Source organism: Cololabis saira, chromosome 6, assembly GCF_033807715.1.
Source record: "Cololabis saira isolate AMF1-May2022 chromosome 6, fColSai1.1, whole genome shotgun sequence".
Classification (NCBI taxonomy): domain Eukaryota; kingdom Metazoa; phylum Chordata; class Actinopteri; order Beloniformes; family Belonidae; genus Cololabis; species Cololabis saira.
The window spans coordinates 14,411,901-14,424,077 of NC_084592.1; the positions used below are offsets into that span (position 1 = coordinate 14,411,901).

Sequence of the window (12,177 nt, forward strand, 5' to 3'; positions counted from 1 at the left end):
ACGTAGGAGGGCGTGGCCTCGATAGCCAGATGTAGTATGTAAACAAACATAAAACAAATAAATAAAACAATGCTCAAGTGTGACTATATCCAAGAAAAGATATAAATAATCACTCTTTATGAGGTATAAGGATGATGAATTGCATTAACATATATATGATCAGTATAGTCAGTACTCGAGTTGTAAAAAAAAATCAGGGGCGATGGTGGATTTTATCATATGGGGACAGATCATTTGTACTGATTACAAATAATATAATATATTACAAATAATAGCACTGACCAAAACACCTGCAGAAATACTGCAGGAATGACATAGCAGCAGTTAAATGCAGCCTTCTGTAAGCTTTAAATATCCACTGGGCTTACATCAAATACATCAAAACACAACAATAAAAACAGTTTTCTGAACTTATCAATATGACTCTGTCCTTCACAGGATAAGTAAAATGGATCACTGCAAAAACTCAAAATCTTAACAAGAATATTTGTCTTATTTGTAGTTAAAATGTCTCATTTTTAGTCAAAAAAGATTTTCACTTGAAATAAGTAGAAAAATCTGCCAGTGGAACAAGATTTTTTTGCTTGTAATGTGAAGATAAATCTTGTCCCACTGGCAGATTTTCCTACTTATTTCAAATGAAAATTTACTTGAAAACGGTGAAAATCGTCAAATCAGTTATTTTTCTGGTGTTATTTTTCTGGTGATGACTCTAAATGTTGAAATAGCAGTAAAACCACATTCATTGATGAAATGACATAAGGGATGGAAAGGGGGATGGCAGTTTTACAGGGGGGATGATTTGGACCGTTTTTATTTCAGGGGGGATGCCATCCCCCCTCATCCCCCCTCAACTCCAGTACTGAGTATAGTATGCAGTAGTATGTATGTGTGTACTATATGGGCGGTATAGTATGTAGCAGTATGTATGTGTATGTGTGTAACGTTACGTAGGTATGCAGGTATGTGAGGATGTATGAGAAGTATGTTGTATATGTACAGTATATGTGTATGCGTAGGTGTATGTATGCATATGTATATGTGTGCATATTATGTACATGTGTATGTATGTGTGTACTTAGGTATGTATATATATATATATATATATGTATGTTATTGTGTATACAATACATATGCACAGAAGGATGAGTGATATTATAATGATAATGTAGAATATATTTATTTACATAAGAAAGAATACTGGAAGTACAGCAATAGCAAAATATTTATTTACATTTCTCTTTTCGTTAAAGTTTGGGATTGGGGATAAGATTTTGTAAAAGTCAAGTGCTGACGATAATAATCTAAATAAAGGTTAGGATTACATAAATCTACGACTTCCTCCTAATCCTTTTGAACATGTTTTGGTTGCCTGTGAGGCTTGTTGATTTGCTTTTGTTTTTTATTTATAAATATTGCACTGTTTTCATTTGTTTTTACTTGTCTATATATATATATATATATATATATATATATATATATATATATATATATATATATATATATATTTTTTTTTTTTTTTTTTTTTTTAATTTATTTATTTATTTTTTTTAACCATGTTCAAATAGAGGATTCAGAAAGAAACAACTGTCATTGACATTTTTATGTGCTGTTATATTAGTCCATGGGCCAGACCAGATTTTGGTACCACTCAAGGTGGCAAAACCTAGTAACATTTTTTGAAAAGGTACATGTCTCCAGATGATATTTTAGTATCATAACTCATTCTAAGTGGTAGCTTTATGACAGTTATCAACACATAAAGTTAAACACCCCTGCAATAAATATGTTTCTTAATGCAGGGGCCGTATCCTGTTTTGTGCTCATTTTCCGACCTTTACTCATATGTTATGGGGGCATGTTTGGTAGCATTTTAAAGTGTACACTCCTAGCTTTCATTTAAACCTAGTTTTGGGCCTGACTAAAAGATATAAAGGTCCATTGGTCAAAGGTAAAACTGTCTCAACAACTATTTTTCCACTATTTTCGCCTAAACTGTGGTCTTTTTTATAGCACTGTGAAATGTAGGAACCTCACTGACACAAATAACAAAAACTGAAATACTCACAGGACTGTAACAATTCAGGAAATGTATCATCTTCCCATAATATCCTGCTATGAGGGATGAATATTGGATTTAAATTGGAAGATGGGGCCCAGGCGGGAATTGTCTATAACTGCTAATTCTTTGGTATTTCTCAAAGAGTTTTTAATTCGTTTTGCCGTAATTATCATCAACATAGTCCAGGGTGAAGGCAACCTCTTCTTCCTCTTCTTCCCTCTGATTTGTGCACGTTTGCAGTTTGCACATTTCTGTGCACTTGAAGTTGTTGGTGAGTATATATTTCATGTTTATCGCACACACATTTTTACTTGTCAGGAGTAATCACAAAAATGGAATAACTCTTAAAGACAATTAGGTTTTAAATCATTTTTAAAAATCAATGAAAGGTCTAACTATTTCTATACAGAATGGCTATTTAATTTGAATATATCTGTATTTGAATGACTTTAAATTAAATGTTCAAACGTCCACAGTGACATTCTAGGTGACTAAAATAAATATTTCCACTAAAACAACTCCCGATTGTTAGATTTTTCTAACCAACTTTAATTATGCAAATTGTCAAAATAGTTTGGGATATTCAAAATGAAATTTTTGATATCTGAAATTAAACGTGTCACTTGTAACACCTGACTTGTAGATATGACAAATGTTGATATAGTGAATGTGTTTGCCAGAATGTTGCAGCCGGATCACATGAACGTCGCCATGAATAAGAGGAAGTGAAAACGGCCCACTCGTTGCAGTATCAAATTGACGTCATTGGTTGGATGAATTATGATTTTCTTTCCTTTTAAATACCACAATTTGTGGTATTAAAAAAACATTTGAATGAACAAATGAACATTTGTGGTCCACAAAAAGGTTCATTTTGACCATGACAGATATATATTTCCTCAGTCTGATATGATTTGATTTAAAGATTTTATTTCGAACATTCATGATAAAAAAGCGTACAAAAAAGTGAAAAAACAGAATACAAATATATATATATGTATATGTATATGTACAGCACTTCATACTTCACGGATCCACCAACATGCTCGAAACGGAGTAGGAATGAAGTAACCACTTATCGAGTCCTACCCCTGAATCTTACATACATTCTTACATCTAACATTCTTATATATAACAAGACGAGTTTCAATAACTGTTCAATACATTGATATAATACTCAATTATATGTATATTAAGTTGTGCTACTATGTATCTATGTACTAATAGAAGTAATTATAATGCATAGTATTACATTATCATTACTTTACTATAATACTACAATATAATGGAGAACAATAGACAGCAATGGTATAACAATATACTTGAATAAGAGAGTAGATATGCTATATATACACTGGTTTATATATTTACCTCCAATTATATACATAAAAATTACTATAAATCTATATATCGACATATCTACATATACTATCAATCAGTATACATTAATAGAGATATAGAGATATAGATACACAAATACTGTATGTATAATACAACTCAAAATATCCATATACATATAACATATCTATATCCATAATATAAATCTATATATACATACATATATAGATATATATAGACATATATGAAAGGAAAACATTCAATAAAACAGTCATCTTAAAATTACATTTATAAATGTTTTCACATGTTGTTGCCACCCACACTCACAGCTTTCTGCCCATCTTCTCCAAAAAATTATCCTTTAGCTTTTCTGATTTCTTAATAAAAGTCAAAAAATGTGAATGCCAAGTAGCAGGGTAGCATTTTGGTTTGGCACAATTGTGTGAGTATTGACAGTCAAATGATGTCATAATGTTTAATGTAGACAACAATTGATGCCTATTAGTTATCGAATGAGGGATATGAGTATTTTTTTCCATTGCAGTACATTCATGGCTGCAATCTGGTGAAATTACAAAAAGGAAATGAAATATTGTACGTGGAAATGAGACTGCAGTTTATATTTTTGTTCCACTTAAGATTTATCTAAAAAGTGCTGTCAGATTCCACCAGATAACTCCTCAGAAAAACCCTCAAGAAGAAGGAAATGTACCAGGACATGTGATCTGAGAGCGATACTTTATATAATAAGCTGCAGCCCTTTATTCACTGCTGAATGTTGTGACGGTTGCGGTTATGGTGTACTCCGTATTTTCGACAGCCTGGCAGCTAACCCTTGACTGTAACTTTTTCTGTAGACTCCATTCAAATCACTCTACGGAAAGAAAGCTTAAGTGATGGTGACTCTCAAAAAAAAAATACAGAACGAGAGAAGGAAAAAACAGACCATGATTACAAATTACAAATTATGCAGGGATCTTGCTTTTTAATTCTGTATAAATCCTCCAAACATTCACATTTTATCTCTGCTTCCTCTGAGCAAACGTACAATCTGAGTCAGCAGTATACTTTACAGTTTTCACAGTGCAAATGTGTTTTTTCTGGCACTTTGGATGGACAGAAACCCAAAAGTTGGCACTCTTGGATTTCAAAATGATGGCCGTTTTTTTTTTGGCTATTTTCTTAATGAACAATATATGTGCATAATAAATGTAAAAAAAAAAACATTGTTAAAAAAACAATATTCACAGTAAACCCTCAACCACAAACAATGACATTTAAACAGATCATACAAAACCACTAAAAAATCAACAGTTATTCTGATACACATACATGTGGGATATTTCCTTAAGTATGTACATGTTTAATATATGTGTAAATGGGAATAAACCAACAATGTCCTTCAAACATGAGCTTTTGGTACATGGAAAGGTCTTGCAGTGTCTACCGCTGGGACGTTGGCATTGACATTGGGTCAGGCTTCTCATGATTGTTCGGTTTCCTGATGCTCTATTGGAGTCTGAAAACTGTGACAACGTCTTCTGCCACTCCTTATCTCACTTGAGTTTTTGCTAGACATTTGTGTATGTTGCAGCAGACTCACCGAGGAGTGCAGCTACCATGGAGAAGGGTTACTGGACGGCAGTGAAGTCGGGTCGGTCGTACATTTTAAAGGAGCATTTAGTACCAGGAGTTAAGGTTGTCTTGCAAAACACTCCATTCTGTTGATATAATAATGTTTTTTTTTCACCTTTTCATATACAAATTCCGGCCAGCAAAAAAACAGCAGTCTTTTTCCAAGATGTGGGTAGAAAACAGGATGAAACATGTCTGCCCTGTCTGCCAGCCCCGTGAGCATGGGCATGATGGCAAGTTACCACATCTGAAGTTTGTTTTGTGTTTTTTTTTAACGCAAACATTATCAGTTCATGTTGAAGCTCTCCACTTTCCACGGAGAAGTGGAATAGTCACAACATTTATCACCACTAAAGTCAAACTGATGCCAAGTGTCGATGAGTAGATAACGCTGCGCAGCACTGGTATAACCGGTAAGACTCAGCCGCACTCTCGCTGAGATTCAAGTTCTTGTTTTTGGGGGATTTTTTTCCACAACAAAGTTCATTCCAGTGCTACTTATTGTTTCCCACAGTGCACACCACTCCTGAACTGCTTCAAACGGGTAACTTTTCAGTTACTCATCTACCTCACCATGTAAACATTTTGCCTGTCCGATGGCTCGTTCATCATGGCTCAGAGATCATTTCATCCCTCCATCGTCTGCCGCTGCTCATTCCAGTTCACAGGCCACATCTCAGTTTTGCGTGGAAGGCCGGAAAATTATCCAACGGCAAAACAGGACAAAACACAATCCAAGAAATGGCAGCACGGGGATGACTTTCATCCAATGACTGTAATAGTTCATTTCGGGTTGAGAAAGATGTGAGGTTCCTGAAAGTAAAGAACATCATGAAAAAAATATGACAATCACCAAAGGTTTTCTCTTTCTTTATGATTTTGATCTTCAAAAATATCATCATATCGGGTTTTACATCTGGTGCTGCTTTTACAGCAGACGTCATGACTGATTTTAACGTGGCCACAGTAGCGCGCCAAAAGTAAGACCCATCTTCAATTAAACTATAAGTTAAGACAGATAATTACCAGGCAGCTTCTTTTCCACTTGACATTCAGGATTTGAGGACAGATTCTGTTCCGTCTTCAGAGTGCTGATATGCTTGTCAGACAGTTTTTGGGTGGTTATGTTGGTCTCAGATGAATTAGAAAGATCCTGTCCATCTAATATCCACCGAATCTCACTCGTGTCATCGCAAACTTGGACATCACATTGGAAGACCTTTAAACCATTGTCCTCAGGGAGAGGTTTGGAAGAAAGTACCCCTGTTGAAGAGAGCTGTCTGTTAAAATGATAAAAGATTATGATGTATAATGAAATTAATAATGAATAAATAAACGACTCACCACAAAAAACCAGATTCACCTTCTCATATTGGTACACAGTCTTGTGAAAGCTGCATTTGTATTCTCCTTGGTCTACTGCTGAGATGTTCTTTAGTTGAAGAGAGCAGTTATTGAGTTCTGTCACCCTGTCTCTGAAGCTGTCCCCATAATATGTCCCGGTCTTGTTTATCTTTAATACCACTTCCTGTTCCCCCGTCCTCCTCTCTATCTGCCACCGAAATTCCTCTTTCAAATCTCTACCCGAGCAGTTGCAAGGTAGAACGACATCTTGTCTTGAATATCCATTGAGGGTCACCTCGGTACCACCTGCAATGAAAGGGTGGTGAAGGGTTAGACAAAATCTTAGCATCTCTTTAGGACAGATCAAAGGACATTTAGATTAGATTTAGATTACATTTATCTTTTTTGTCCCGTAGGGAGATTTATCTTCACCTGCAGTACATTTCATCAGCACCAACAATAAATAAATGACATGCATAACAACAAAGAACACTTAAATGACAGCACAAAAGCTGATCAAATAGCGAAGCATTTAGTTCATCTCCTCAATTACGTGAAGCTAAAATAATAGTCCATCCGATCAAAGTTAATCATTTCCAAGAAAACAGCTTGAATAAAGTTTAAAGTTGAACTAAAACTCTTTAATGACCCAACATACTTTATCAAGGCATTTTTTATAACTAAACGTAACCTGATGGTTTAGATGCCTAAACTTCACAGAACAGCAAGTGAAAACCAAACTGACATTTCATATCAAATGAAGTGCAATCAGCCCGGTTCAGGACAGGATTCCTGCATGACACGTTTATAACTCCATAATCAAACCCACAACCTCCAAACCCACGCTTTTGCAATCTCAGCAGGACTCTCTCGCCTAAAGATTTAATAATTAACAAATAAACGTCAACAGCCTGACATGTATGAATTAACTTGAAACAGCTGTGACATTTTCAGTGTATTTATTTGATTTCAGAATGTTTCAAAGAATGCTAAATAAACCCTAAAACTGTAAACAGTACACGAGTATTTACCAAGATATTTGAGATTATTATCTGATATTTACGATACACGATTGACAAACTTTGATGCAGATACTTTGTAAATTCTTTTAATTTGTTTTCCAGATAAAGTTTGGCAACTGACAAACTTTATTTGTTTGCATTTTTTGTGCAAGAGAAAAAAAGAGAAAAAAAGCCAGAAGAAGACAGCTGCTGGTAAGTTAACTGTGACCCAGAACAGCCCCAGACTCCCCCTGAATGTTCTCCTCTGCTGCTAGACTGACATCTTCCTCAAATCTGAACTAAATCTGTCTCCTGTCTTCCAGAGTCGCTGAGATTTCTACTAAACATCAGAAAGCCGCCGATCTTTAGCTTTAAATTAATAATCATATTTTATTTTAATGATATGCATCACATTTTCACATAATACCGTTTGTGTGAAGTAATTATTCTGCATAATATCAAATGTTGTAGGCCAATCAGAAGTCATTCTGGATGAATATAGCCTTTAAAACAAATTCAGATCAACACTTCATTAATATGTTTGCACAATATTTGGTAAAGCTTACCGGAGACCGTTAACAGCATGAACAATCCAACCAACATCCACATGTTTCCCGCAGCAGGAGGCTGTTAGTCGATGACTTCTGATAAAGTTGACAGGTTTTAGTTTGGTTAACTTTATATCCACGGAGAAAAGCTGTCGAAGACAAGGGGGGCAATAAAACTCAGAAACTCGTGCAGCTCTGACTCCATGCAGTCCCGAGTGGGAAATGAAACCAAACTACAATTGGCAGAAAAAAATTCGATCAATGACTAACCGCGGTGAAAGTCTCCCACGGCGGGTATGATGTCAACACCTCTGGATCTGAACGAGGAAGGCATAAACACGCAAACACGACAAACCAGCTGCAGAGAAAGGAGTAAAGTCATCCTTTTGGACGAGATACAAGTATTTCATGTTGGAGTAACGCAAGAGAGGAAGGTTTGGCGTGCGCTGCGCTGCGCAACACACCCACACATAGGGACTCTCCGGCCGGCCTTTGCGCCTCCCACCCCCGCCCTCCCACTCCTGTTCTGTCGATTTCTGCTACCCTATCAAAAAATGCTACCTAATGGTTTTCTACCTTTTGTACATGGGTGCCAGAGGTGTCAAAAGTATTCACATTCATTACTCAGGTAGAAGTATAGATACTAGAGTTTAAAAATACTCCTGTAGAAGTTGAAGTATCAACTCAAGTTTTTTACTCAAGTAAAAGTATAAAAGTACTGGTTTCAAAACTACTTAAAGTATAAAAGTAAAAGTAATGTAAGGGGGAAAAAGCCATTAAGGACAAAAGCCATTGAAAATGAATGCATCTTAGTATAATGCAAATATATTAAAGAACCATATACGTGTACTATTGAGCATTAACATGTGTTTCAGAGCAGAATATATGATGACTAGTTGCCTATAAGTATTGTAATGGTGCAAAAAGTCAAACTTCAGAGGCATGTTATCATTTATCCTAACCTTTATTGGAATGTACATCCAAGTTTAGTTGCAGGAATCTGAGGGAACGGATGTAAGAACAAAACTGGACAAGAACATCTGAAACAACCACAACCAAATTCACTCTATCCGGATGGAACAATTTAACTGGATAGTTTTTTTTTTAAAGGCCGAAATGAAATAGAGTAACGAGGCTGTTTTTAAAATGTAAGAAGTAAAAGTAAAAAGTCATCTGAAAAATAATTACTCCAGTGAAGTATAGATAACCAAAATTTCTACTTAAGTAAGGTAACAAAGTATTTGTACTTCGTTACTTGACACCTCTGATGGGTGCAGATCCCGGGGAGGACGGGGGGGGGCATGTCCCCCCCAATTTCTGAAAAACATGAATTGTCCCCCCCAATAAAAATACCCTAAATTATTCAAAATTGAACAAATTTATTTTCAGACTTAAAGGTTGAATATTTATTAAAAATATATTTCTAAAAAAAATAATACATCCACGGTGCGTTTTGAGGTGTACAGAATGAAAGTATTGCTACTCCATACATTTTTTTTTTTAGTCTGAATTAATATTTTTAAAAGTTTCGACGGGCTCGACAATGACTTTTTGTCAACGTTCTGTTTACATTCGTACCTGCCCGTAGCCAACATGTGGCTCACTTCTCCCGGAGAAGTATTATTTTATTATTTAAGTAATATTAAAATTATGATTTACGAATATAACAGTTAAGTAAGCAGTGACACACACTGTTGGCTGTTTAGGACAAATAAACAAGAAAGGTAAGCACAATAAATGATTCCCTGTGCAGTATTTTTTGGCGAGCCTTTACCAATTTATGGCATGGTATGAGTTGCATATTGGCAAAAAATTTTAAATTAAAATCCCGTTGGTGTCCCCCCCCAATCCTGACATCGGATCTGCACCCCTGCTTTTGTAGAGCTACAATTTTACTGTGTTTTATTCCCTAGCCCTATTCCTTCTCCCCCCAAGTGGTCCTTGTCGCCTGCCAGGCCGTCATTGGAAATAAGAATGTTCTTAATGACCTGCCTGGTTAAAGGGGACCTATTATGGCATGTAATATCTATTTCAAACAGGCCTTGAATGTCTTAAAAACAAGCTTTTGATTGTTTTTTTCTAAATAAATTAGAAATTCAGCCTCTGAGGAATGATGTGTATCATACCAGGTGCCCTGTAAGCCACTTGGTATGTTAAATTCTTTTTACACACCCTACTCATAACCTCTGCTCTCCGCGCTGTGCAGTCTCCAGCCAAAAACCACTTAATTTATCACTCCTTGTAATTTATAGTATGTTTTTTGTTTTGTTTTGGTCTTTGTTTTTTTGTCTTTGCTTCTTGTCTAGATACCTCTGTTACTTGTCCAATATATCCATTCTTTTTCAATGTTTGAATCTAAATTACTAGTTTTGTTTTGTATAAAACCTCCTGAGTTGAGGTTCATAAAAGGGTAGGCATAATAAGCCTTGGCTTCGGCCTATACCTTTTCGGTGCCATTTAAAATATTGGACTATATTTATGTTGTATTATGTTGTATCCAAATGGACCGAAATAAAACTCAAAATCAATCAAATCATTTATCATCCCATTCTCTAACCTCATTATCTATGAGGGATTCTGAGTAGGCAGGGCTATGATAATGAGGCACTGTGCTGATTGGCTTCCTGAATGACGCGTAGCAGGGGAGGTCACAAAGCCTCGCTCTGGACAGAAGAGCAGCCGGCTGTGTACACTATTAAACCGTGTCCTAACTGCATGCGATGCGAGCGAGCGTCAGTGACAAAATCAATTCTATTGCTTTATTTTCTATTGGACTGTCCTAACTGGCTGCAGCGACGCAGCGACGCAGCGCTGTGCAGCGTGATGAGGCGCTCCATTTTGAGCTGAACATTTGTCGGACGCCCTGCTTCTATTTTCTTCCTGTCGCTCGCGTTGAAAGCCGGTTGAAAGCGCTGTAGGAAACAGTCCCGGATGAGGAACGGCTGATCCAGTTAGTTGAAATGAGAAGTTATCTCTATGATTCCTCCTCATTTCACTACAAAAACCTCAATAAAGTGGCAGCTGCTGGAGGGAGATGGACAGAGAGCGTCCGATGTCACGCAGTGCGACATGATAGTCGGACGCTCTCATGCAGTTAGGACATGGTGTTTAGTTGTGGGCGTGGTTTGCATTTTGTTTACGTAACAAAAATCAGCAGAATCTGAACGGCTCGTAGATCCACATCACACTGGGCAGCTCATCCGGGCGGCTGTACAGACACTGCAGAATTTGGTTGCTTTCCTCCTTCTCTGAGTTGGCAGGCTGAGGGGAGACCACTTTATATACAGTATGTTAAAGCAAGAAGAAATGTGTTTTTCATAATAGGTCCCCTTTAAATAAAGGCGAATGACTGAATGAATATCAAATAAAGCGATAGAATTTGTTTTTTTTTTTCTTTTTATCGTATAATGTTTACAAAGTCAAGTCAAGTCAACTTTATTTAGAAAGCACTTTAAAAACACTAACATGGTCCAAAGTGCTGGACAGGCGAATGGAAAACAAAACACTGTAAAACACAAGACACATAAATAAAACAATCATGATAAGTTAAGTGAATAAAATAGGATAGCATAGAAGATAAAATAATAAAATGAAGAATAAAAGGATAAAATAAACTCAACTGTCTTGCTAGGTGTTAAAAGCCAAGGAGAAAAGGTGGGTTTTGAGAAGGGATTTAATAACAGACAGAGAGGATGCCTGTCTGATTTGCTGAGGCAGGTTATTCCAAAGTTTTGGAGCTGCGACAGCGAAAGCGCGGTCCCCTCTGAGCTTCCTCTTAGTTTAAGGCTCTGCAGGAGCAGCTGATCAGCTGATCTGACAGCCGAGTGGTGACAAAGGCATGGATAACTATTCCGAGCTGAAAGAATTGGTGTAATGCAATTCATGTCATGGGTAGTGTATTTTGAAGGATCAAATACTCAACATCCCATATTATCAATTTTAAATAAATATTTCAGGGGTAGCATAATTTGATAGTCCAGTAACATCTTATCAAATAATGCTCCCGTCATTAATGCATTCAGGTAAGACTACTAATCAACTCACTGCCACTGCAGGATGAATAACAGCATACTTACACCCCCCATATTATCAATTGTGTAATACCATTTTTGGATTGATAATAAGTTTAAAGTAATAAGAAATAAAAGTAAAGGCACACAAACAAACAAATAGTCTCAATTTCTCGTTTCAAAAAACATTTAAAACAGTAGATGAACAGAGGGCAAAATCTAACATCGCAACATTTTTT

The 12,177-nt window shown here is 36.2% G+C and overlaps 1 protein-coding gene across 2 annotated transcripts; it reads right to left on the reverse strand.

The window, feature by feature from the left end:
• Nucleotides 1–3,645: 3,645 nt before the first annotated feature.
• Nucleotides 3,646–8,369, reverse strand: LOC133446402 (uncharacterized). Of its 2 annotated transcripts, XM_061724426.1 has the most exons (5): nt 8,199–8,369; nt 7,947–8,077; nt 6,380–6,685; nt 6,062–6,298; nt 3,646–5,848 (listed from the first exon to the last, which is right to left on the reverse strand). In XM_061724426.1, exons 2-5 carry the CDS (start codon nt 7,987–7,989, stop codon nt 5,712–5,714), a joined length of 723 nt encoding a protein of 240 aa, XP_061580410.1. In that variant the 5' UTR covers nt 7,990–8,077; nt 8,199–8,369; the 3' UTR covers nt 3,646–5,711. The 2 variants fall into 2 exon arrangements, with proteins under 2 accessions (XP_061580410.1, XP_061580409.1); XM_061724425.1 differs by having other exon boundaries at nt 7,947–8,369.
• Nucleotides 8,370–12,177: the final 3,808 nt, after the last annotated feature.

Coding starts and splice junctions, on each gene's coding strand:
- LOC133446402 (XM_061724426.1), bottom strand. CDS start 7,989: ATGTGGATGTTGGTTGGATTGTTCATGCTGTTAACGGTCTCCG. Junction 6,686..7,946: donor CATGCTGTTAACGGTCTCCG/GTAAGCTTTACC, acceptor CTTTCATTGCAG/GTGGTACCGAGGTGACCCTC. Junction 5,849..6,061: donor AGTGGAAAAGAAGCTGCCTG/GTAATTATCTGT, acceptor CTTTACTTTCAG/GAACCTCACATCTTTCTCAA.